The sequence below is a fragment of the Chinchilla lanigera genome, unplaced genomic scaffold (assembly GCF_000276665.1).
Source record: "Chinchilla lanigera isolate Chin_1 unplaced genomic scaffold, ChiLan1.0 scaffold00125, whole genome shotgun sequence".
NCBI classification, from domain to species: domain Eukaryota; kingdom Metazoa; phylum Chordata; class Mammalia; order Rodentia; family Chinchillidae; genus Chinchilla; species Chinchilla lanigera.
The window spans coordinates 4,500,742-4,526,062 of NW_004955526.1; the positions used below are offsets into that span (position 1 = coordinate 4,500,742).

Genomic DNA, 25,321 nt, shown 5'->3' on the forward strand with positions numbered 1-25,321 from the left:
TTCTGCAATGCTTCTTATACTGACTATAACTGAAGAGGAGAGGCTCAGTCATAATAGTTTTTACTCTACATGAGAAATTTCATGAGTTTATAGGATTAGGCAAAATACTCATTTGACACAAGCTCTCATTTCCACTATAGAGCTGATGAACTTTAGCAAAGACTGTTTACCTTATAAGACAGTTGGATATATTAAAGTTCCTGGAATGGTAAGTGTCATCAATTTATCACTTATAGGCTCACCTCCATCACTATCTACAAGTTGAAGGGATGGAGGAAAGCTGTTTCACGGAAGCTGTGTCATCTCTGTCAGCACTCATCCAAGAGTATAACCAGCTGGACGCCACCAAGAGCGTGCCTGTGGAGGATGTGCCTAGACTAAGCATAGCCGTGTGAGGAAGAAACCTAAACACACAGCTGTCGCTTTTCCTGACTTCACATTGGCCCTCATCACCTGTTTCAGTTTTTTGTAATTGAGAAAATATTTATCTAAGAGTGTTTTCTATTTAATCACAATTTATTTATGATACCAGTGTGTGCAGTTAGTGAAGCCCATAGCTCAAGCAATTTGAGAACATTGAGAAAATGCAGTTGTTCAACAGACTGCTTTATTTATAACCCCATATTTAGACCTTTATACACTGATAATAAAAATCATGTACAGATATATTTTTATACTGATATTTATATTTTGATATTTTGCTTAAATTCTCCTGATACTTTAAAAGTAAGTACTAGGAGTAAAATAATACAGTAATATTTCCACATAATAGTCACTAACTTTTCAGGGATAGACTTTATTACATCTATTAAGGAGATTTTGTTTTTTCTTTACGTAACAATTTTTGCACTCAGAAGAATCACAATTTAGACATTTAACATGTATTTATATTAAATTATTTTAAACATTTGACTTTTTATCAAGCCAGCTGATTTTATAATAAATGTCCATGTTTTTAAACACTGCTACTTGTTATTGTTTTGTATGTCACCATTTTTATAAGTGAATAAAACATAACTAAGCTTCATAGTCTCTTCTCACCTTTGTACTACTAAGTGGTGTGGTAGTGTAGTGTGTTCCACTTACTATAACCTGCAATTTGAGTTAGCATTAATTTATTTTTAATCACAATTTGTATTTCAGATAAAGTGGATTTATAAGGAAGTAATTTTTAGGAACAATTTTTTTTCAAGCCAAAATCTGTTGTATGCTTTCTTTAGTGTTTGTCTTTTAAGTGTTTTTCCTTTGCAAGGTGTCACTACTGTTCTTGGTCCTTATCTTGGAAATTTAGTTTTTTTACATTATTTGGTATAAAAACTTCTGCATTACACTTGTTAACAGTAGCCAGAAAGTTCCACTTTCCTCTATCCTAAAATAAATCATCTATCCTAAAATAAATCATAACTAATATTTAGGATTTGGCAATGAAAATTATAAATGTATTTATAGTGTAATCTTATTTTTCTTCAAGAATTTATTTCGAATCCTTTCAGCCCTGTAGTAATTATCATCTGATAGGAGTCTAGGCTGCATTGCCAGCTACAGATTAAAGCTTAAAAATGTAGTGTTTTTAAACATATTAGCTAAGTATTCTCAATTATTTTGTAAAATAAAATGTTTTCTTGTAAATAGTAAAACTTTGTTATATTTTGAATGCTTAGATAATACCAAATGATTATATTACATTATTGTAATATATTTGCAGAAATGAATTCAATTTTAAATTGTTTAAGTTTTGTATATATTTTTAGGAAAAACTCTTTTAGAAGCTTCTGATATCTTAAGATATCTGAGAACATCTATTCTTAGTACTTTAAATCCATTAAGTAGATTTACCACCACTCTACCTTTTTAATTATATGACATAATGATTAACCTTAAAACACCACCACATACACACTTGTGCTTGGTTTTATAGAATCTGGAGCTCAGAAAATATGTCTCCGGCTTCTCTGCAGTTTTTCTGACATACACAAGATGTAATCCAGTGCATCTTCCACTCAAATGACCCTTCATTTGGGCACTCAAATTGAATGGTAATCATTTTAGACTTATTGGGGATGCAACATCTCTTATCTATGCATATTCCACAAAAAGTGGGTTTGTAACTCTGAGTACTTGAGCATCCAGAAAAGACAAATTTTTCAGCTTCGGACAGTTGGAAAGTAGGCTGGCATGTTTTTCCCTTGGGGATCTGAAAAGAAACAAAATTAAGAGTAATTGCTTAAATTTGTTTATAATATGTGGGCAAACATTGTGTAGAACATTGTTGGCACAGACATAGAGATTGGACAATTTCTGGGACATTAATATTTGCTGTTTAGTGACTTGCAGCACCGTCTACCTTTAAGGTGTCCCCTAACCTTAAGTCTGTCCTTGTTCTTGCTCCATTATATTGCAGGACTCAATTTTTTCCTGCTGTATTTTATTCAGTTCCACAATCCATGGAAATATTTTGTTTACTATCAAGAGCTATGTCTTATTAAATGTTTATTTACCTATAATATAGTAAATTCCCTAATACAGCTCAGACATTTTGGGGTGGATATATAGATGAATATATATATTTCTAAAAATTGAGCTGTCAGCTTGTTGATAGACTAGGGAATCCCTTGGGAATAAGGATTTTACAATTATCTTCCTTCTTCTAGAAGTAAATATTTTATCATAGTCCTTTGCAAATAAACTAATAAGCACAGAGCATTTTACAAATGGTGTGACCTCCAAGTTGATATAAGATCAAAACTTCTCTATTAGAACGAAAATTCATTTTACAATGAAAATTTTGTATTCATTACTTTGATTCTACTATGTACAATTAATATGGAAAAGAAAAAAGGTAGAATCTGAAAAGGATGCATGACAGGTTACAACAAATCAGGCTGACCAAGACCTACATTATTAACCTGTTAAAATATAAGAGAATCTCCAGGTTAACGTTATCTCTACTAGATAAAATATTCCCTACAAAGTGCAGGAAGGGTAATATCTGGTTTGCTTTAAAATGATAATGAGATAGTTACAATGAGCTTTTATTTTTATGAGTCAAATACTGTCCCTCCAAAATATGCATATTTACATTACACAAAGTTGTACTGGATTATAATGAAGTATAATTACACTTTACCTTTACTGGCTTTGACATAGTACTGTTGCAAGGCTGAATGTAGCATAGTCTTTTCTCTTTTCTCATTTCACAGTTGCTGTTTTCATTGGTTACTCTGTTAGATATTCCCATCCCACATGTTTTGGAGCATGGAGTCCACTTGGTTGCTTGCACAAGACATTTTCTTTTCCAAATAAGTGGAAGACTCCTGTAAGCTAAAATTAATGGAGGAATAAAAGAAGCTTATTGTAATTCACCTTTCTATTTGCAGGTTTCCCACTACTCAAATTACCTTTCAATCAGATGTCACAGTTCATTTTCTTAGAAGGAATAAAATTTCCATCATTCAGTTTAGTCCCAGGGGCCCCAACCACTGGGCCCATAGCCATTAGGAACTAGGCTGCAGAGCAGGAGGTGAGTGGTGAGTGAGCAAGCAAAGCTTTATCTCTGTTTACAGCTGTTCCTCACAGTTCTCACTGCCTTAGCTCTCATGTTAGATCAACAGCAGCATTAGATTCTCATAAGAGTGCAAACCCTACTGTGAACCGTGCGTGCAAGGGATCTGGGTTTCAGGCTCCTTATGTGACTCTAATGCCTGATTATCTGAGGAGCAGAGGTGGTAATGCAAACACTGGGAACCATCTGCAAATGTAAATTAACATTGGCAGAGAGATTTGACTGCACAAAAACTGTAATAAATAAATAGTTTGCAAAACCCTATCAGTGAATTGCAAATAATAAGCAGAATCTGGTAACAGGTTTAATAGTGACAAGTGAGTTGTAATTCAGTTGTACAGCTGCATTTGGTGGCAGATATTTAGTTAAAATCCAACACTTGCGTTAGTCCGCACATGGGCTGCCCAATTTGTTTACCACTTTTGTTTATACGTCTTTCCTGCACTGTGCACTTGTCTCAGTAAACCTATAAGCTAACCCTAGCCAAAATGGGTAACAACATCACTGGAAAGCTTCTTTGAAAAGGGGGGAAACTTGATGAGAGAGCAGAAGGTTCTAAGACTGACAACAAAAAGAAAACTGCATTTAAAACACCACTTAAATTATGAGTTCATTGCAAGTTGACTCATTCTCCAAGCCACGCTACAATATGCACTGAATGACTAGCCACTGCAGCTGTGTAACCTTCACAACGCTTCACCATATGGAAACCAAGCACCCTCATTAAAAGACAAGCCCTTGAAGCTTTCCAAATGAAAAAAAAAAAAAACAGAAACAATTATTGAAGGCCACCACGTCACTAAATGTGTCCACACTGAGAGCATCATTCTCAGTAGGTAACCACATTGCTACAGGAAGCCCTTTACCACTGCTTGCTGCTAAGGACATTTGTTGTACATAAATTTTAGGGAAAACAGTGCAAAGGTAGCATATTTCTCTTCAAGCTAGCACTGTAACTAGACAAACTGATGTAATTCTGATGCAGTATCAGGATATTGAGGCATAACTGTTAGAATCCATGAATCACTACAGTAAATCCAGGTTGACAAGTCTGATATTGACAATAAGGTAATAATGTTTGTTTTTGTTTGATATATTTTCAGGAGGATGTACATAAGGAAATAGATGTACTTTGTTGCCAGGCAACAGCACAACACAGAACTGTTCAAACCTTTGAATGATTACCTATCAGGAAAACTGAATGGGCCATTGTATGTGTATATGCACAGACAGAGTGAGTGCCATGGCTGGACAGCTTTCTGGTCCCACCACTCAGTTTAAGGAGGTTGCTTCTGAATGTGAGACTATGCTGATTAGCTGAAAAATGTCACCTGGTCTTAACATTTTGCAGGATGTGTTCAAAATTGTCAACCACATTAAAGGACATGCCTTTAACTCACATTTGTTCATGCAGCTCTGAAGAGACAAACATAGAGCACCCACATCTTCTCATACACACAGAAGTGAGATGGTTTCTTAAAGGTCACTGGCCAGAGTTTCTGAGTTATGAGAGCTACTCCAGAAATTTCTTTTAGAAAAACAGTCACCACTGATAGCACATTTCATTGACACAGAATGGGTTGCAAAACTTGCCTATTCATGACATTTAACCTGCTAAACAAACTCAGTCACTTCAGGAGAGAATGACAACTGTGTTCAAGTCAGTAGATAAAGTGGATGCATTCAAAGCCAAACAAATTACAAAGGTGGCAAATAAACATTGGGATTTTTGACGTTTGAAACAGCTGAGATTTTGAAAGAGACTGAGTCAGAGCCTTCTTTCTCCCAGCTGGTATATGATCACCTACCTCAGCTTTCAGAAGAGTTTAAGTATTACTCCCCAACCACAAAAGACCCCCTCCAACTGGGAAAAAAACATCCATGACCCATTTGTGAATATGCCAGATGAACAGAATTGTCCATGCTACGAGAGGATCAAGTGCTTCAGATCAGAAATGATGGTAGCCTTTAAATTCCATATTTCCATACACTCTGGATTAAAGTCAAGGCAGAATATCTGAAATTGCTACAAAAGCACTGAAAAGCCTGCCTCCATTTCCAACAGCCTGTCCTTTCAAAGCAGGCTTTTCTGCAGTGACGGCAACCAAAATGAGACTGACTGGACATAAACAACATACTTTGGCTGTCACTGCCTCCCATCACTTCTAGAATGGACCATCTGGTTGCAGGAAAACAAGTCTAGGGCTATCACTGCTACTGCATTATAGTGAGTTGTACAATTCTTTCATTGTATACTTCATTATATAATGAAATAATGGGAATAAAGTGTACAGTACACATAATAAATTTGAATCACCTTGAAACCATCCACCAGTCTATGGAAAAAAATCTCTTCCACAAAATCAATCCCTGCTGTCAAAAAGGTTGGGGACATTTGGTTTAACTCATCCTCTGAGTACTCAACCTAAGCTTTTGTTCCACCTGATAACCGGTGTTTACTTTGCATCATTCTTGATATTATTTCCAATAGGCTTTAAACGTTGACAGAGTTAGGAAAGTCAAGATATTAAACACAACTGTGGTATTGTTCAGTTTCATTTGTTAAGATATGAAATATAAAAATTGTATTTGCAAATTAGACTATCAATTTGACTGGATTTCCTCTACTTTTTAAATCTTTTAGAAAGTTCTGTCATGAAGCAAACTGGTAATACACTGCACTAAATAATTTTACGTACTAAATCATTACAAATGTGTAATCTCATCCATTCAGTTTACTTGCACATTCCTTATAATATCAGGCCTGCTGTACTCTCTCCCTTGGCTAGCCACTGCAGATCACCTATGGAAAGGCACAGATCCATAGAAAGGATCTATGGGTCGGGTAGTGAGTAGGTGAATACAGCCCCTCCACTCACTGCAGCTTAGGAGAAACAGGAGAGGAAGAGGTTGTATAATTCTTCCATCTCTATGTAAATCCATTGGGAGATTCTTGTTATATTCATGTTATACCTGAGCATACATTCGTTTTGTTATACTCTTGTTACAGACGTTATACTGGCAAGTTAATCAGGCCATAGTTCATTTTAGGAGAGGCATTTTCTTAAGGTTAATGTACATCTTAAAATAGATGCTTTAAGAGTAAGATTGTGGTACGGTTGTGATTTGAGTCTGTAGCTGAATATAGTGGAGTTCTGGCTGTGTTCAAATTAGCTATTTAAAATTCTAAAAAAAATGCTGCTCTTGCCTGACATGTATGAGGCCCTGGTTTCAATCCCCAGTACCAAAAAGGAAGAAAAAAAAAAAACCTAAAAAGACCCAGAAAAACTCCTCCTTGACAGAAATTACCCATCACTTTAAAATATGTATATCCTTACAGAAGGACCTTGAAATTGTACACTGAAGTGAGAGAAAGGAAGCAGAATCATGAAGATACCTGGAAAATAGACAGCAGTTTAAAGATCTCAATGCAGGAAGCAGATTTAGAAGCCTGGCACACATCTGAAATAAATAAAGGTAGGTTAGATTATCACATTACCAAGAAGTAACCCTGCTTTAAGTTAAACCAAGAACTACAGGCCAGGAGTTCTTAAACATTCATTAAAAAGCAGGAAAACAGATGTATAAAATAAAAGCTTAATATTTGTGAGCATGGAGAAGAATGAGGGCACTATGTCATTGCATGTTTCATACTGGTCCAGCAAAGGCTACAATCCAAGCATAAACTAAATTATTATCACAAGAGCCTTAATTGAGCCACTGAGATGTCATGCAGAAAAATGTTTCTATATGTTTTGAAAAAGGAACAATTTGAGGGCCAAGAGTATAGCTCAGTGGTAGAATGCATACTTAGCATGTGCAAGACCCTGGGCTCAATCGCAAAATCAATAAAGAAATAGGAATAATTTTATCATTTTAAAGTATTAGTAGTGTCATGTTGTTAGCTAAATGATTATGTAAATACAAATTCACAAAAACCTGATTTTTTAAAAATTAACTGACATAATCGAAGTCCCCAAAGATGCTCTTTTCACAGAGTTAGCAGTTTGTAAATGTTTAAAACTCATTGATCTGTTCATAGCTCCATTTACAGAATATCCACTCAACAAAAATGAACTTAGTGTATTTATTTTTGGAAACACAAATATTCTGTCTCTCCATTGTACCTTTCACTAAACTCTAAATTCAAGTAAAAGGCGTTCTTGGTTTCTGAATGAGAACACAGAAAAACTCAATTTTCCAGAGAAGAGGTTGGAAATAAGCAGAAGTATAAGAATGTAGAAGAGTGTCCTGACCTAGTAAATTTTTAAAAATGAGTATTTTACCAGAAAAGTCTAAAACATTATAGTTTCCTTTTGAGATAGTTAGAATATACCTGCCTGAGGCAAAGCCCAAGTAGCAGGACACACTCAACCTAAACCCTCTGACCACCATGTATACTTAATCAATACCTGTGTGTGGATAAAAAGAAGCTGAAAGAAAACTACCCCAAAAGTCATGCAGGGGAAATAGCTGTACTTCTGAGCACCTGGCATTGTTCTGTAGCTTGTTGAGAGCTGCTGTCGTGACTGTCTCAGGCCACAGTTTGACTGATCGGACTTCTTTCCACCTTTAGCTCCAGAGCAGTGGCTGGCAGCTAGCTTGGGTCTGAACAGAGGTGTGCACCCAATCACCCCACTCATGCAGAGGCAGCTAAACAGGGGGTGGGGCTGAAACACTTGGCCATTACGGTAATGGATCCTGTTGAACTCACATCCAACAGCTACAAGATCTGAAAAGGAAAAAGAGCAAAATTGCCAAAGCAGCTGTAACCTGGGATACTTAGACCTCCACTTATCCACTGTATGTTTTTAGTGCATGGGTGCAGTACATGATATTTACATTCTTTGTGTGGAGTTGGTCATGCACATGACACATTTTAATTCCTTTTTTCATCCCTTTCCCTTCCTGCCTGCTGCCTCTCTCCATCTCTTGATCCCCTTCCCATCTGAGAAAGATTGATCTCTATACTTCCTGTTATCTAGCTTTTATTTTGCTCTTTATAATTTGGGTTTCTCATATAAGAGAAACCATGTGATATTTAAGCTTGTGTGTCTGACTGATTTCACGTAAAATTATGGTCTCCAGGTACACCCATTTTCCTACAAATGACTTAAGTTTACCCTTCTTTATAGCAGAGTAGTAATCTATTGGGTGTAAATACCACATTTTCTTCATCCATTCATCTGTTGATGGACATATAGGTTGCTTCCAAGATTTAGCTATTATGGCACTTTCAAACAAACAGCTACCTACTTTATTTATAAAGTGTAGTTTTCAATTTCTTGGGCCCCATTCGGAAATGTTCACAGATTTGTAGGTAGGTTAAAATGAGACATTTTTATTATATGTAGGCTATAAACCTCAAATAATCATTTCCAGGTTTAAAACCAAATAAAAGCCCTGTTCCGCAGTAAAGTTAATTTTTCAAAACATAAGTGAAATTAAATTGGAGGGACATGTTGATGCTTGGGGAAACTGAAGCTTCCCCAGACATTCAACAATAGTCTAAGAACATATTCTTAGGAAGACAAGATAAAGGAATGTCTGAGGAAATTATAATTTTATTTAAGTACAGTTTTCCAGGGTTACTAAAAATTGAAAGAGACTTTTACTTTCTGTGAGGAGTATTCTTGACCTGGATCAGCAGTTCTGTAAATATATTCCACCAATTTCTTTGCAGCAGCTGAGATGTTTTCAGGAACTCTCCAAGGTCAAAACTCTTCAATATAGTAAGATATTGATACTTGCATTGGTGTTACAAAACAACAAAGGCTAAAATTTCAGGTGCCTTAGCATGAATCAAGCTATACATGTAGCTGCTGTATTCTTTCTCACCATTTACTTGTACTTAGAGGTGAAAGGGGGAAAAAAGCTATTTTTACCTAAGAATGTCATTGAGAGCACAATAAAATTATTAATTTTATTAAATTCTGTGTGACAACTCTGTATACCCCAAAATAATGGCTGTCTTAAGAAAAAGCACCTATGCTGTGTTCAAGTTGTGGGCTGAATTAGCCACTTTTTAAAGGGAATTTTACTTGAAGAAATAACTCACATAAACAATAGTTATTCAGACATGGGTATTTTGGAGACAGTTCATAAAAATCAATAGAATGAACCTTTCACTTCAAGGAAAACAATTAACAGTATTTGTTTTCAGTGACAGAATTTTGGAAAACTGATATTCACCACCAGGCTCTTTATAGTTAAATAATTTGTAGACTTTTCTGATGAGAGGGATATTAATGGGAGTTTTAAAATATTATTTAATGCAGAATAGTTTGAACAACTTGATGATACAGTAAGCCAATATTTTTCAATGACCAAAGTCTAGGATGACAGAATTATGCATAAATGAATGATGCATCCCAAGCAAGTCTTAGATATTATAATAGAGATGAAGGTTTATGTTTTCAGATTCCATGATGCAGTTAATTTTAGGAAACCATCTACCACTTGGCACATTTTAATATCAGAAAGCATATTCATAATTATCTGAGAAGCTTATTAAAATATTCCTTCCTTTTCCAATCAATTATCTGTGATTTTCCTTATACATTTCAGCCAATAAAACATACAGTGAAACCCTGAAAGCAGTAGATGTGAAAATCTAGCTATCATCTGTTGACCTCTACATTAGAGAGATTTGCAAAAATACAAAGTATGCCACTCTCCTCACTAAAGTTTTTTCATAAAAATAAAGTATTTCTATTTGTAGCAGGTTTATTATGTTTAAATGAATTATTAGATATATTTAGATTCCTAACCTATTAAGTATCAATAGATAATACCCAAATAAATGAAAGCTATTTGGATTCTCATTAGTTGCTAAAACTATAAAAGAGTTCCAAGACCAAAAGGTTTTTAAAGATTTTTCTACATCCTTATATTTTTTAACAGATCGGAGATCAGCCGATTTTCTATAAGGGCCAAACAGTGCATATCTTAGCTTTTACAGGCCGTATGGTCTCTGTGCTATTCTGCCACTGTAAAGCACCTGTAGACTTATGTAAATGAATCAGCTGTGTCCCAACAAAATGTTATTTGCAGAAACAAACTGTGACTAGCTTTGGTCCCTGGGCAGTAATTTGTGAGCCCAGGTGCAGATTATCCCCATCCCCATTCTCATTGGTATGGTGAAAAATCTTGTCACATTTTATGTGAAATGACTTATAGAAAGATCTGACACAACAAATTTTGCCTCTATGAGAGAAGGGACTTTTTTTCCTCTTTCTCTTCCTCCTGTTTCCCCTCCTCTCTCTTCTCTTCTTCTCTCCTTCCTTTCCCTCCCTTCTCCTTGACTTTCTTCCCATCCCCTTCCTTCCCTACCCTCCCTGTTGTGTGCATAATAACTGGCTACAGTGTCTGACTCAGTAGGAGTCTCACTGAGTATTTGTTAGAGTCATGAAATAATCTGCCCATGGGGCTGGGGATTTAGCTCAGTGGCACAGCACCTGCCTGGCAAGTGCAAGGTTGTGAGTTCGATTCCCAGTACCAGTAAAAAAAAAAAAAAAAGAAATAATCTGCCCAGTTTGGAGAAAGAGGTATCCTGAACACCAAAGTCTTTGATACATCATGTTTCCCCCCTTAGAATTTCCATAAATGAGGCCACAGGACATGGTACATACTTGTAATCCAAGCATTCTGGGATGCTGGGGCAGGAGGATCACAAGTTTGAGCCCAGCCTGGAGGGGAACTTAGCAATTTAGTAAGAACTCATCTCAAAATTTTTTTTTAAAAAAAGGCGGGGGGGATGCAGGTGTAGCTCAGTGCAAAGGACCTAGGTTCAAAACCCAGTATCACAAAAAAAAAGTTCATAAATATTAAATGATTTTGGAGACCCTATTGCATACCAGGTATTGGTTTAACTGTTCTTAGGTTTTATGTCATTTAATTTCATCTTCCCAGCAAGCTCTGTAAGATGGGGAAAGTATGTATGATGTAACTGAGGCTCAGAGAGATTGAGCTACTTGTTGGAAGTCACTGTTAGAGCAATCAGGATTTGTATACAGATCCTGCATTCTTAATTAATACAATATGTTGCTCAATGGCTCTCTACAGTTCAGTCCAAATCCAAAGACACTCCCATTCTGTGCTCACAACCAAATGTCTGGTAGTAAATATCTTTCCTGCTTTCCTACAGGATGACTAAATTACCCAGTGACATGAGTATTTCTTATCACTTAAGTTTTATTTTTATTCTAAATGATTTGGTGTTCTGAATTACTGCCAATGTGTTGTGGCTGTAGATGGTCTGAATTAGACATCAGAGTTTAAGTCCATACAGTTAATGGTCAAGTTGTAGTTTGGGGGTGACACCAGGTTCTTTCTTACAAATCTACTACAATAGAAAGTACAGGAACTTGATGGCTAGTTAACAAGGCTGAGAGTAAAACAGCATGTCTGACTATTAGATCCTTATTTCTCTACATCCTTATTTTTGTAACAGGATTAGCTGTTGTTTATAGAAAGGGCTGAATCCAGATTTTTTTTTTTTGCAACAATAACAAAAGCTGTCATTTTTTGGCACTTAAAGAACTCAGTCTCTTAATTTTTCTTATATTCTATCATTAAAAGCAATTATCAGCTTCTGAACATGAGTATCAGCTCATTTCATATGGTGTCTGGTACAATGGACCTATCCTGTGTCTACAAAACTTAACCCCCTAGGTACTTGTATAGCCAAACATAGTTCATTACACTAAATTAGGAATTGGGGGTGGTATCCTAGACTCAGCTTTTTTTAGAGCTCAGAAAGGGCACTTACATGCACACACGCCGGTCTCGTACCGAGGCTTGTCTGCCGAGTAGTCACAATATAGCCCTTTGTGTGGGTCGCAGAGGTCAGCTTCATTGCAGATGTCCCCTGACTGCTTGGCACAGATTTTGCAGCAACCACAGCCATCCCTAACCAAGCTCACACCAGGAGGGCAACTGGGCTTCTGATGAGGGCATCTGCAGGGCCAGTGACAAAACTGTTTACGCTGAAGCACTTCAGGTGTCCTGTCTAATGATGCTGTGTCCTGTGCCCTGCAGCAAAACTTCATTTGATAATAAAAGCAGCATTAGTAGTAGTTCTAAAACAAATTTCAGAATCTTGTAGGACTACATTTCCCCAAAACGGGTAAAAACAGCCACTCCCTCCTTAAACGATTCTCCACTTGGCCTCAAAAGACATCACTCTTTTTTATTTCTTCTTTCTCACTGCTCCTTGTCACTCTTCTCTGCCACTTTCTCCTCATATTCTCATCTCTAAACATTAGAGTCCCCCTGGTTAGTATTTCTAAGTATCTGCCTTCACTGTATAGTTTATCTCCCACACAGCACAGTCTAGAAATCAATAGCAAAAGAAACCACAGAAGCTATGCAAACGTATGGAAACTAAACAATGCACATACATAATCAATGGGTCACAGAAGGAATTAAGGAATACATAAGATAGTTCCTGGAATTAAATGATAATGTCTGTACAACATACCAGAATTTATGGGACAAAATGAAACCAGTTCTACAAGGGACACTTATAGCAACGAAGTTCCATTTCAGAAAAAATAGGACAAGCCCAAATAACCTAATGAGGCATTTCAAGGTCTTAGAAAAACAAGAACAAGCCAAAACCAGAGGTTGTACAAGGAAGGAAATTATAAAGATTGGAGAAGAAATAAATGGAGACTAAAAACATAAAGAGAAGCAACGAATCAAAGAGTTGGTTCTTTGAAAGAATAAAAATAAACAAACCCTCAGCCAATCTTAACAAAAAAAAGGAAAGCGAAGCCACAAATTAGTGTAGTTAAAAATGAAAAAGATAAAATCACAATGGACAATACCAAAATCCAGAAAATTATTAGCAGCTACTTTGCAAACATACAATATATGCCAAACAATTGGAACACTCAGGAGAAATGGAAATATTCCTAGATACATTTGAATTGCCAAAATTAAACCAAGAACACTTAAAAATCTTGAACAATCCAGTATAGGCAATGAAATTGAAGCAGCAATTAAAAAAGAAAAGCCACCAACTAAGAAAAGCCCAGGATGTGATGGATTTACAACTTAATTCTACAAAAACTGGGGCTAGGGATTTAGCTCAGCAGCAAAGTGCCTGCCTGGCAAGCGCAAGGTCGTGAGTTCGGTTCCTGGTACTGGAGAAAAACCAAAAAAAAAAATTCTACAAAAACTTTAGGAAAGATCTAACTGTAATACTTCTCAAGCTTTTAAATGAAATTGAAAGAGAAGGAGTATTTCCCAAATAGTTCTCAGAAGCTAACATTATACTGATCCCCAAACTAGAAAAGGATTGAATCAAAAAAGAGAACTATATGCAAATTCTCTAATGAACATAAATGCAAAAATCCTTAATAAGATAATGCAAACAATGCAACAAATCATCATGATCAAGGAGACTTTATCCCAGTGATGCAAGGATGGTTCAACATACTCAAATCAATAAATGTAATTTTCAGAAACAAAAGCAAGGACAAAAATCACATGATCATCTCAATAGATGCAGGAAATCCTTTGACAAAATCCATCTTCCATTCATGATAAAAACCTGAAGAAAATAGCTATATTAAGCCTTTATCTCAACATGATAATAGTCATTTATAACCAACCTATTGCTAACATTATACTAAATGGGCAAAAACTGGAAAGCTTTCCCTCTAAAATCAGGAACAATGAGTCCTTGATTGATCAATATTGCATGTCTCTATCTATATTCATGAGAAACCACTTTGAAGATATCAATATTTAATACAAGCATTGTTAATTTCCTACCACTTTGTTTGTAACTGTGCATTGTCTGTACTGTTCTTTTGCTATTTTGTAAAATGTCTGTCTGTTAATGTTTTCCTCCTTTTATTTTTAAAATAAAATAAATAAATAAATAAAAATAAAATCAGGAACAAGACAAGGATGCCCATTATCACCACTCATGTTCAACGTAATCCTCAAAACATTAGCCAAAGCATCAGGCAAGGATGAAGTCAAAAGATCATTATTTGCATATAACATGATTCTTTACTTATAAAACCCAAAGAACTCTACCAAAAGACTCCTAGAAATGATGACCAAATTCAGTAGTGTAGCAGGATACAAAGTAAACACACAAAAGTGAATAACATTGCTATACACTAATAATGAAGTCACTGAAAAAGGAATCAGGAACATAGTACCATCCACAACAGCATCAAAAAAAATTTTAATTCTTAGGTATTAACCTAACTAAGGAAGTAAAAGACCTCTACAGTGAAAATTATGTTACTCTGAAAAAGGAAATGTAGGAGGATCTCAGAAAATGGAGACAGATCCCCTGTTTCTGTATACGCAGAACCAACATAATTAAAATGGCTATGCTCCCAAAACTAAAATACAGATTTAATGCAATCTCAACCAGAACACCAGTGTCATTTCTCACAAAGCTAAAGAAAACAATCCTAAAATTTATATGGATTCTGGAGAAATGCTGAAGAGCAAAAGCAATCCTGGGTTAATATAGCTAGGCAGGTGGCATCACAATCCCAGACTTGAAGTTATACTATCAAGTTACAGTGATTACAATAGTGTTGTACTGCCACAAAAGCAGGTATGTGGATCAATGGACCAGAATAGGAGAAGCAGTACAGTACAACCTCCAAGCAATACAGCTATGTGATCTTTGACAAAGAGCCAAAAGTTTACACTGGAGGAAAGACAGCCTCTTTGATAAATGGTGCTGGGCTATCCATATGCAGAACACTAGGTCTAGACCTGTACATCTCACCATGTACTAAACTAAAATCAAAGTGGATCAAAGAGCTGAATGTTAAAACAGAAACAGAAATCGCAATATTAAAAAAGAAATCTGCTAGAAGATAAAATAGGTACAACTCTTGAAGACAAAGGCATAGGCAAAGACTTTCAGAATAGAGCTTCAGTGGCACAAGAAGTAATACCAAGAGTCAACAACTGGGATCATATCAAATTTAAAAGCTGCTGTGCAGCAAAGAAAATAATAAACAGAGTGAGGAGACAATATAGAGAATGGGAAAAAATTTTGCCAGGTATTCCATAGATAAACATCAAGAACAAAGAACTCAAGAAATTAGACCCTCACAAAATAAAAGATCCAGTCAAAAAAATGAGCAGCCAAAATGAATAGACACTCTCCAAAGGAAGTACAGATGGCCAGTGAATACATGAAAAAATGCTCATCCTCCCTGCCCACCACAGAAATACAAATTGAAACTATACTGAGATACCATCTTATCCCAGAAAAAAATAGTTATCATAAAAAAAAATTAAGAAATGCTGGCAAGAATGTAGGGGAAAAAGAAGTCTTCTACATTGTTAGTGAGAATATAAACTAGTATAGCCGCTATGGAATTGGTGTAGAGATTACTCAAAAAAATTAAAAATAGAAATTGCATTTGACCCAGCTATCCTCCCTTCTAGGTACCTCCCCCAAAGAGTTAAATCATCATATGACAAGGATACATGGATATCCATGTTTATAGCGGCACAATTTGTAATAGCTAGATCTTGGGAACAGCATCTATGGCCATGAGCAAATGAATGGATAAGGAACATGTGGTTTTTACACACATCAGACTACTGCTCTGCCATAAACGAGGCATTTGCACACAAATGGGTGCAACCTGAGAACATAATGGTGAGTGAAATAAATCAGACACTTTTATGCTCAAATATCACATGGTTTTCTCTTACATGAGAAACACAAAATATATGTAATATACAAATAAAGAGCAAAATAGAAGAAAGATAAATAGGTAGTAGGGAGAAATTCATACACTTCCCCAGATTATATATTTTGCTGTTTCAAAAATATTTAAGATACATACTAATTTGTTCCATTCATATGAGTTTACCTTAGACTCAAAAGAAAGTTTTGTGTTATTATCTGTTTCTTTATTTGTAAGAATCTTTTTGGTGTGTCTTGTACTCTAATTACTTTGAAGATAACAATACACGTGTGTTAACTACTGTTATTCTCTTATTATTTTGCTTAGAAATTGTTTTACTTTTTCATAAAATAAAAGAAAAAAATAAACTGCTCACCTTGGAATGCCTGCTTAGTTTTCCTGTCCTAAAATCTTACTAGATCATCTCTGAGGTCACAGGGTAACACAACAGAAATCCATGGATGAAGAGAGGAGTAATCTGATAGCAGACTGAGAAGAGCAAAGCATTACACAGAAAAAAATGAAATTTGACTTTTCATCAAAACAATGGGTAGAAAAAGGTACAGAAGATGCCCAGATACAATGCTGAAAAAAAAAAAAAAGCCAGCAAAACAAAACAAAAACATGCTAACATGGAATTCTATATCCAGTGAAACTATGTTTCAAAAATAAGGGCAAAAGACATGTCCAGATAAACAAAAACTAAGAAAAACTGTTGCTAGCAGACCTGCCTTATAAGATATACTAAGGAAATAACAGTAGGTGGTAACTCAGAAATGCAAGAAGAAATGAAGGGTCCCAGGGAAAGAAAATGCCTGGTTGAATACACAGAATTTTATATTTTTCTCTTGTTCTACACACTTTGTTTCAAAAGTAAAAATTTCAAGACTTAAGTCATTAAAACGATTTCAGATATAAAAGAAAGAACACTGTAAGTGGTTCAAAAAAGATCTGAGCTGTGTTGTGTATGTTTGTGTGTGAACTGAGTTTTGAACCCAGAACCTCACACTGAGCTTTTTTATTTTGAGACAGAGTCTTGTTGAGTTGCCCAGGTAAGGGTGGAATGTGTGATCCTCCTTCCTTTGCCTCTGGAGTAGCTGGGATTACAGGTGTGCACCACCATGCCCAAAGTATCATTTAGTATTTAAGCATCAATCCTCCTTCTTAAAGTGGGACTGATAATATGCATCTGCTAATCGTTGGTTCACGATTAAGATAATAAGAAAACCTAACACAGTGCTTGGCACATGGCCAATGTTCAAGAAATGACAGACATAATCAGACTCTTCAAAAATTTATGAAAGCCAAGTTAAGCACAAAATATTTACTTCTCTGAGTATAACCACTTTTTTCATATTTTGCAGGCCACATCTATGTTAGAACAGTTGCTGCTTAAGCACAAGTAGAAACTCTCAGTCTGTAATAATGTGCACTTTCTCAGACTGTGGAACAAGACATTCCCCACTGGGGAAGTGTGACCCCTAACACACTAACAGCAGGAATGCCATGGACCAAAGATACTCTCCTCATGGTCCTCTATCCTAACTCTTAACTCTGTCTATATAGAGTATAACAACTCAGATCCTTTATTGTTGTTTGGTTTTTCCTGTTTGGTTTTTGTAGTACTACAAATTGAGCCCAGGCCTTCACAATGAGTTACATCCCCAGCTCTTATTTTTTTATTTTGAAACAAGATGTCTCCCTAAGTCACTGATTTGCCCAAACTGGGCTCAAACTTTGAATCCTCCTGCCTCACTTTCCCAAAGTCTGAGATTACAGGTATGTATCACCAACTCTGGCTTTAATCCTGTGTTTCTAAGGTACATCTACTGCTAACTGCCAGAATCAACTATTAGCTCACAGACACGTCCATGTTTTCTAAGTTACCAGAATATTTCAAGAGCTGCATTCCCTTTGCCAGCAAGAACTTCCATCATTTAAGTAAATCATTAAATCACGCTCTTTTACTCTCATTTTAAAACATTTAGGCAGTGAACTGTTCTTATTAAATTTCTCTGTAGTCTGTCACTTGAAACATTTCAAAGCCTTCATGAACTGGTTCCTTTTTGGAAAAGTAAGAAACACACTATTGAGACAAGACCATTTTAAATTGTAAATTTTTGTTCTGAAGTGCTCCTTTTAAATAAGAACAGGCTGAAGCAAAAAAAAATGCTCTTACTAAATCTATTTTGCCAGGGGCCCTTTGCACATTTTGCAAATTGAAAGTTGGAAAAGGAAAAGTTGAGCCCCAGCCTGAAGCCCTCAGGAAGTGACAGTGTTTGATCCACCGCAGCAGCCAGAACAGCTGTCCCAGAGAGACAGTACAGGTCAGGCTCAGATAAAATATATATACAGTCAAATTTGTGGACTGTTCAAATATCAAAAGCAGGCTTCAATGCCTTTAGCTTAGGAGAAACATTTCACATTTCTCTCATGAAGCTAAGGAACTCAAGCAGAACTTTCTTGAAGAACAAAATGGCTCCCTGTCTCATGAAGTGTTTCTACAAGAAAGTTTCTCATCCTCTTCCTTTTCTAGTTTGGGCCTGAAGAACTAAGGACACTAAGGTCTCTGGAAGGGAAAGAGGACGGAGCGCTCACCTGTGCCAGCTCTGTGAAGAGAAGAGTGGAAAGGAGGAGCCCCTTCATGTCGCCGGGAACTTGGGCAGACTGCGGACACAGAGAAGTGGACGCTGCTCATGGCTCAGGGCACACAAAGCTCCCCTGTCTCCACTCCCAGGCTACTGACTTGCAGACTGTTCTCTGTGTTTAAGGACCTGATTCAGCCCCTGCTTACTCTCCTGTGAGTCTTCCAGAAATAACTTGCCAGTGAGCATGCGGTGTCAGGGGAGGCCAGCGCCTTCCTCCAGAGACTCAAGAGTAGATGAGGCTGGTGTCTTTTTTATGAGTCAACTGCTCCCTGTTCCTGGAGAACAGAGGCTGCTCTTGGGCAAAGGGAGAAACCAAACACCCCTCCTTCTCTGCCCTCTGCCTCTCTCTGCATTTCCCTCTTCCAGCATAATAGGGACCTACAGGATGGGTCTGCAAATGCCCCGTGGGTAACTATATGCATTACAAAACTTGTCATCCATCTTCCTTTTGTGTGTCTTATTGACTTAAAACTTTGGGCTCCATCCCTCTCAGCTCTGCACATAGGGATGTTAATCACTTAAAGACAAAGTTTTTAGGCCTAAACTTACCTCACTTGTCTCAAACTGCTTCAAGGTAAGGATATCAATTGTAACTAATTTTCAGGGTTTACAGGAACATTTAATTGCCAGCTCTTACAACATTCAGTTCCAGATCCCTTGGAGCAGTGCTCAGAAGACTCAAGTAATTGTCCTATACCTGCAACCTTTGATTCCAGGAAAAACAGACCTCCACAGACCACCATGATGAGGTCCTCCCAAAGTGAGAACAATTACCCCATGACAGGAACTGAAGCTAACCCCCAAACAGAAGCCATCATCTTATGATGGAACTGAACTGTCCCCTCAAGCAACGATAGGTCAGGTAACGGATAAGACAGGGTATGACAGGTAATGGGCCATTTGATGGCACAGGAAAATGGATTTCATACTGGATCCACAGGAAGACAGGGCTCCATTACAGATCCAAGTGAAAGAAAATTGGCAAGAAAGCAACGTTTAGAAAGGGAGATAAACAAAGATCACACAATTCAGAGGGGATGGGCTGGTGGCCACATGTAAGGACAATGAAAAGGAGAAAGGATATAAATTTGTATAAGGGTCTTACAACCTCAGAGAACCAGTCCTGAGATACTGATTCACCACACTGTGACTTGACCAGGATTACCAACAAGGAGTAACTAAATTACCTCCTATGCAAAACCTCAACTCTTACCTTTGTTCCCCCTTTATCTAAAACCCCAATGTTTCTGTAAGCCCCTCAAAGATGATCTTGAACAGCTCTGTGCCTCACAACATGGTCATGCTGCTTAAAGTTCCTTTCCTCCCCTTCGCCACTGCTCGGCCCCCTGCTGGACGTTACGGAACACTGGCTGATTCTGGTACGTTGGGACACTCAAGAGTTGGGGTTTGTGCCCCAAAGCTCCAATATTACCAGATCCATTCTGGACGACGTTCTCTCTTCTTAGCCCTCAAGCAGAATGCTGACCGGGTTTCTCCCCTTCCCACCTCATCACAGCCTGGCCCTGGGTTTCCCACTTCCCATCAACAACCATTTTACAAAGGCCTCCCTAAAAAGCTTAAGACTTAATCCAAGTAAGTCTCTACTTCAGAGGTGTGAGGACAGTGTATAGAGGAAGCTCTTCAGTTCCTGGTTCTCTCTGATGCTCTCACTTAACCTCTATGCCAACACATTTCTAATGCTACACAGCCTGTGACTGAAAAAAATCCAGATTGAAGAGAGGTGGGCACCTGTAGTATGGGCCTGAGAGAAGCCCTGTTATGTGGGCATAGTTCCATGACAGATGAGGATAAGATAACTGCAAACTTCTGCAGCCTATAATCAAACATGGTTCTAGTAGCAACCATTCATTTACCGAAGATTTTAAATATACCCTTATGCAAATTTATATCCTTTCTCCTTTTCATTGTCCTTACATATGGCCACCAGCCCATCCCCTCTGAATTATGTGTGATCTTTGTTTATCTCCCTTGCCTAAACATTGCTTTCTTGCCAATTTTCCTTCACTTGGATCTGTAATGGAGCCCTGTCTTCCTGTGGATCCAGTATGAAATCCATTTTCCTGTGCCATCATACGGCCCATTACTTGTCATACCCTGTCTTATCTGTTACCTAATCTATTCTGGGATCAGAGGTCACCTCTGTGAGCACAAAGGCAGTCACAGCTATATAAAGAATCAGGAAGTAAGGACTCATGTCTGAGCCGAGGAGCTGGAAAAAACTAGATTCCCATCCAATCACAGGAAATCTGGTATTCTAGGAAAACCAGGGATGTCCTAAACATACAAACTACAAATAGCTTACTAAGTAGTGAGTTAGTCATAATTATAGACACATTAAGCAACAAAGAATTATACCAGGGCAGTTAGCATCAACACCCTATCATGTTTTCCAACAAATAGGACAAAACCTAAAATGGCTTCAGTGAATAAATACTTACCTGATTTTGGTTCCATATGATTTTTCTATTTTCCAAGTTTAGCATCTTGTCTTTGGGTTCCCAACCTTAGTAACGCTGTTTATTGTTTCCTGGCTCTTCTGTCAGAGGCAGAGGAGTGGCAGTCTGGATCTTATGTTCTAATGTGTTAGTCATATTTCTGATACTGCAACAAATATCTGAGATAATCACTTTCTACAGGGGAAAGGTTATTTTGGAACATATTATGGAGGTTTGAGACCATGGCTACCTGGCCACACCGTTTTAGGCCTATGGCAGAGCAGCACATCATGGTAGGAGTGCACTGTAGGAAAAGCTGCTCACCTCAGGCAGTCAGGAAACAAAAAGAGTAAGGTCCCCTTCAAGAGCATGCCACCAATGACCTCTCTTCCTTACACTAGGCCCCACTTCCTAAGATTCTACCACCTCCCAGTAGCGCCACAGGCTGGGGAGCAAGCTGTGAACACATGGCCTTTGTGCAATACTTATTCAACCACATCTCTCCAACTGTCTCTATTCCAAATATGATGCTGCATATATCTGTGCAATGTCTAGGCTTCCAGAGATTCATGTTCCTCTGTTTGCTGTGAAGTGCCGGTGGCAGCAGCCATTTATCTAGAAATGACTTTCCCTGCATCTGCAATCCCACTGCTGGTGAGCAGGAGATGTCAAGTGACCATCTTTGCCTCTCAGTAGGAAAGGAATGTCTTGCATGAGAGCTTGTGAAACCTTTCCAGTGGGCAGGATCCACAGCTCGCTGTTTCACAGTATGTTTTACTCTTCTCCAGAGCTGGTACTCGTGTATCCTATCTAAGAGCTTCAAGCCTACTCTAACTGGACTAAGTCAGTGATATGAACCTTTTAGAACTTTCAGTGAAACAAACAGCCTTCAGTGGCATGCATGTCAAGTTCACCACCACTGGACTAAATGAATGTGGCAGTTTTTAGAGGTTGGGATTGCTCTGAATTTGCACAATAAAGACAGTCATGGTGTGCATCCTTGCCTCTGCACTTTGCTATCTCATCTGACAAAATGTTCACCTACCTAGGCCCTCATTTTACAAGTATTCAGCTTATATAAGTTCAAAAAGACATAGCGCTAAGCATAACCAATACACAATCACAATCAGTTTGTGACTTATGAGGAACTTTCCTACATTTTTTTAATTTCACAGCTCAGTGATGTAGGAAAAGGTAATGCCAGCATGCTCAATTAACAGATTAAAAGGTTAAAGCTAAGTCATTGTACTTGCTTAATAAAACACAGCCCTCTAGAGCTATCTCTCCTACTGGGAAAGCAGACCTTGAAGAAATAAACAGACAAATATCCATCATTAAAAATGGAGTAAAGACTAATAATAGAGAGCAAGAAACAAGAGAGAATGCCATGTGAGACCAAATTTAGACTGGAGGCATAGGGGACATCTCCAACCAAATGAGGCTTAAGGAGTTGAGAGAGGAAATCAGGTAAGGAGAGGACAGAGGACACCTGGCCCAGGGCTTCTTCACTAGCAAGACACACATCTCTAATAGTGACAAAACACCATCGGCAAAGCACACTGCGTCCTTCCAATAAGATTCCTAACACCATTCTGTTGGGAACATCACCACAACTAGAATATTCCCTTCTTCTGTGAGTATCACCAACTGGGCAGGCAAAGGTCAGGGCTCACTGCCTTGGTCAGCAAGCTTCACTCAGGATGAGTCTTCTTTTCTTTATCCATTATCCAATCTCACTGGTTGTGGAGAGGGAGATATCATTAGCCAGAAGAGACAGACAGACAGACAGACAGACAGAGAAAGGAAAGGGAAAGAAGCCATTTTGGTATAGCAATGCTATACCAAATGCTATACAGGAGAATCACTTTTTACATCAGTGGAAGTAGAGGTTTATAACAGTAACAGCTATCACTTTGAGTTATCCCCATGTCTAAATATCAGCCAGTGCTGTGTATTGGTCAATGGATCCTCAAAGCCTCAGAGTGGAATGGGTACCATTACTATCATCTTATTTTCCTTTTGAGGAACATGGGGCACAATGACATGGATAGCAAGAGGTAGAGACAAGATTCCAAGCATTCCATCACCCTGCTCTGCTGCCTCTCTGCAGGGCCTATGAATTACACAATCTGTTACAGGATAATTTATTGAGTTCTCAATATTTGTGTTCTACCTACTCACCTTTTGGTTCTGAAGAAGTTAGTGAGGCCCTTCCTATTTTATACACTCAGTCCTCCAAACAGAAAACAGAAGCTGCTGAGGTGCTTCATGCTGCCACTTGAGATCCCGTCTTGTTAAAGGTATACTGGGAGAGGCAAGGGGAGGAAGAGGATTACCACCCATAAGCTGGGTGAGACCAAGATGCTCAGGCCTTTCATGGAACCCAGCTATTGTCTGGAGCCCAAAGAAACTTGGTGCCCCTAGTACCTCCAGGATATTCACTTGGGGCCCCACCATCAGCAATGTTCTCTGAACAACTGTGTGGGGTTGCAATGCTTCAAGTGTCAATGTGGACATGTATAATGCGATATCGGCTCAAAACTTAAAAAATGAAGATGAATGGACTGATCGCTGGTTCAGACACTTACTTTGCCTCCTGGATTGTTGCTTAGGCTCTACTGCTGTTGGTGGAGGAGGTGCTGGAGGAGGAATGCACCAGTGGGTCCACTACAATAAAGGCATCTCCAGGTGGAGCAGGGGAAAGAACATTAAGAGTCAAGTCAATTGAAACTGAAAACAATGAATTTGTGGAGCCCTAGTCATGCTTGTTACAAATGCCCCGAAGACTTACAAGATGACCATTCCTGGTAAGTGTACCCTTCCATGAAAATGTACAAGCCCAAAACCACTACTGGAGCATCTGCACCATCACTTCTGATTCTCTGTTCACTCCTGGCAGGGCCTGCAACTAGCTCCCTATTACTCCAACAACTCTTCCTCTGTGTGAGGAAGGACTCATGTGGTAGGTGACTGGCACAAGCTTGTTGGGTATATAATAGGGTTCCTTTTAAGACGACCTAATATCTACTAAATATAACCTGTAATTTTGCACATATTCATGCACTGCACCCTTCTGTGTGATCTGCTATTACTAATCACTGCCCTTCTTACCTTGTTCCTATACATCTTTCTGTTACTGCATGACAGTCTGTAACAAATCTCTAGCTTCCAGTTCCCAATATAATTCTTGTGATACATGCCCGAGGGAGTCCGTTAGTTTCCTTTTCTTTCTGGGTACACATACTTGTTAAACAATACCAGCGCATTCTCGGGGCGGGGGGGGGAGGGGGCGCGCTCAAGTGCTGCCACTGTCTCCCAACCTGGAGGGAGGGTGAAAGAGTTACCAGCTCTGCCTGTGTAGACCTCCATCCAGCTTGCAGCTTGCAATGAGCACGAACTAAGAGCCACGAAATGCCTGCCACGCCACTTGCATGGACCTTGGTTCACACTCTCGAGAATAAGCAGATGCCTTCATTCCAAGGGCATAAAGAGTCAGGCCACAGCACAGGGCAAACAAGGCCAAATGGCTGTGAGTGATATATTCACTTTGTCACTTGGCCCTGTCAGTGCAGGCTGCAGAAGGATCCTCGAATGGGCCAGAGGGCTGAATTAATCAGCTACCAGCACTAAGGAGTCAAGTGAAAAGTAGTGAGGCAGAGGGAAAAAGGACCATAAATTCTAAGAACTTCCCAATGTAAGGGAGCTCATATTTCAGGAAAGGAAAAGCATGCCTAATGTGGTGTGCCATTCCTGATTACCAAACGACTGCACTGGGGAATCACTGTGCAGTTAGATGGGGGGTCCTTGGTACGATGACCGGCAGGCTGGACTTGCAGTCAGAGGGCTCCAGTCCGCTTCCACGCTTTCCGACTTCTACGAACCCTGACTTCTGACCATGTCCGCCAGGCCTCCCAGCCTCCACGCAGACTTCCTGCCGCCTCCAATCCATCCTGCACTCTGCTATCCACC

The 25,321-nt window shown here is 38.4% G+C and overlaps 3 protein-coding genes across 5 annotated transcripts in view; 1 reads left to right on the forward strand and 2 right to left on the reverse strand.

Moving 5' to 3' along the window:
- Tube1 (tubulin, epsilon 1) overlaps nucleotides 1–18,862 on the forward strand; it is a 34,737-nt gene extending 15,875 nt beyond the window's left edge. The window contains exons 12-13 of one of the 3 annotated variants that reach the window (XR_264663.2): nucleotides 6,903–7,039; nucleotides 18,785–18,862. Coding sequence is in view for 2 of the 3 variants with exons in the window: in XM_005409771.2 (XP_005409828.1) it covers nucleotides 237–395 (159 nt within the window). In the remaining variant the exon portion in view is untranslated. Of the gene's footprint in view, nucleotides 1–236; nucleotides 969–4,665; nucleotides 6,823–6,902; nucleotides 7,040–18,784 lie in introns of those variants that run through there. The other 2 variants (XM_005409772.2, XM_005409771.2) reach the window with 2 other exon arrangements.
- Nucleotides 590–25,125, reverse strand: Wisp3 (WNT1 inducible signaling pathway protein 3). The gene is made up of 9 exons (XM_013507358.1): nucleotides 24,697–25,125; nucleotides 23,941–24,034; nucleotides 23,534–23,657; nucleotides 21,356–21,518; nucleotides 18,847–18,915; nucleotides 12,333–12,606; nucleotides 8,052–8,294; nucleotides 3,128–3,321; nucleotides 590–2,194 (listed from the first exon to the last, which is right to left on the reverse strand). Exons 4-9 carry the CDS (start codon nucleotides 21,398–21,400, stop codon nucleotides 1,913–1,915), a joined length of 1,107 nt encoding a protein of 368 aa, XP_013362812.1. The 5' UTR covers nucleotides 21,401–21,518; nucleotides 23,534–23,657; nucleotides 23,941–24,034; nucleotides 24,697–25,125; the 3' UTR covers nucleotides 590–1,912.
- LOC106147194 (translation initiation factor IF-2-like) lies at nucleotides 24,142–25,321 on the reverse strand (the record flags this gene model as incomplete). The annotated part of the gene is given in 2 exon segments (XM_013507359.1): nucleotides 24,142–24,672; nucleotides 25,111–25,321. A coding segment is annotated over 1 exon segment (191 nt), but the record flags the coding sequence as incomplete, so codon positions are not given.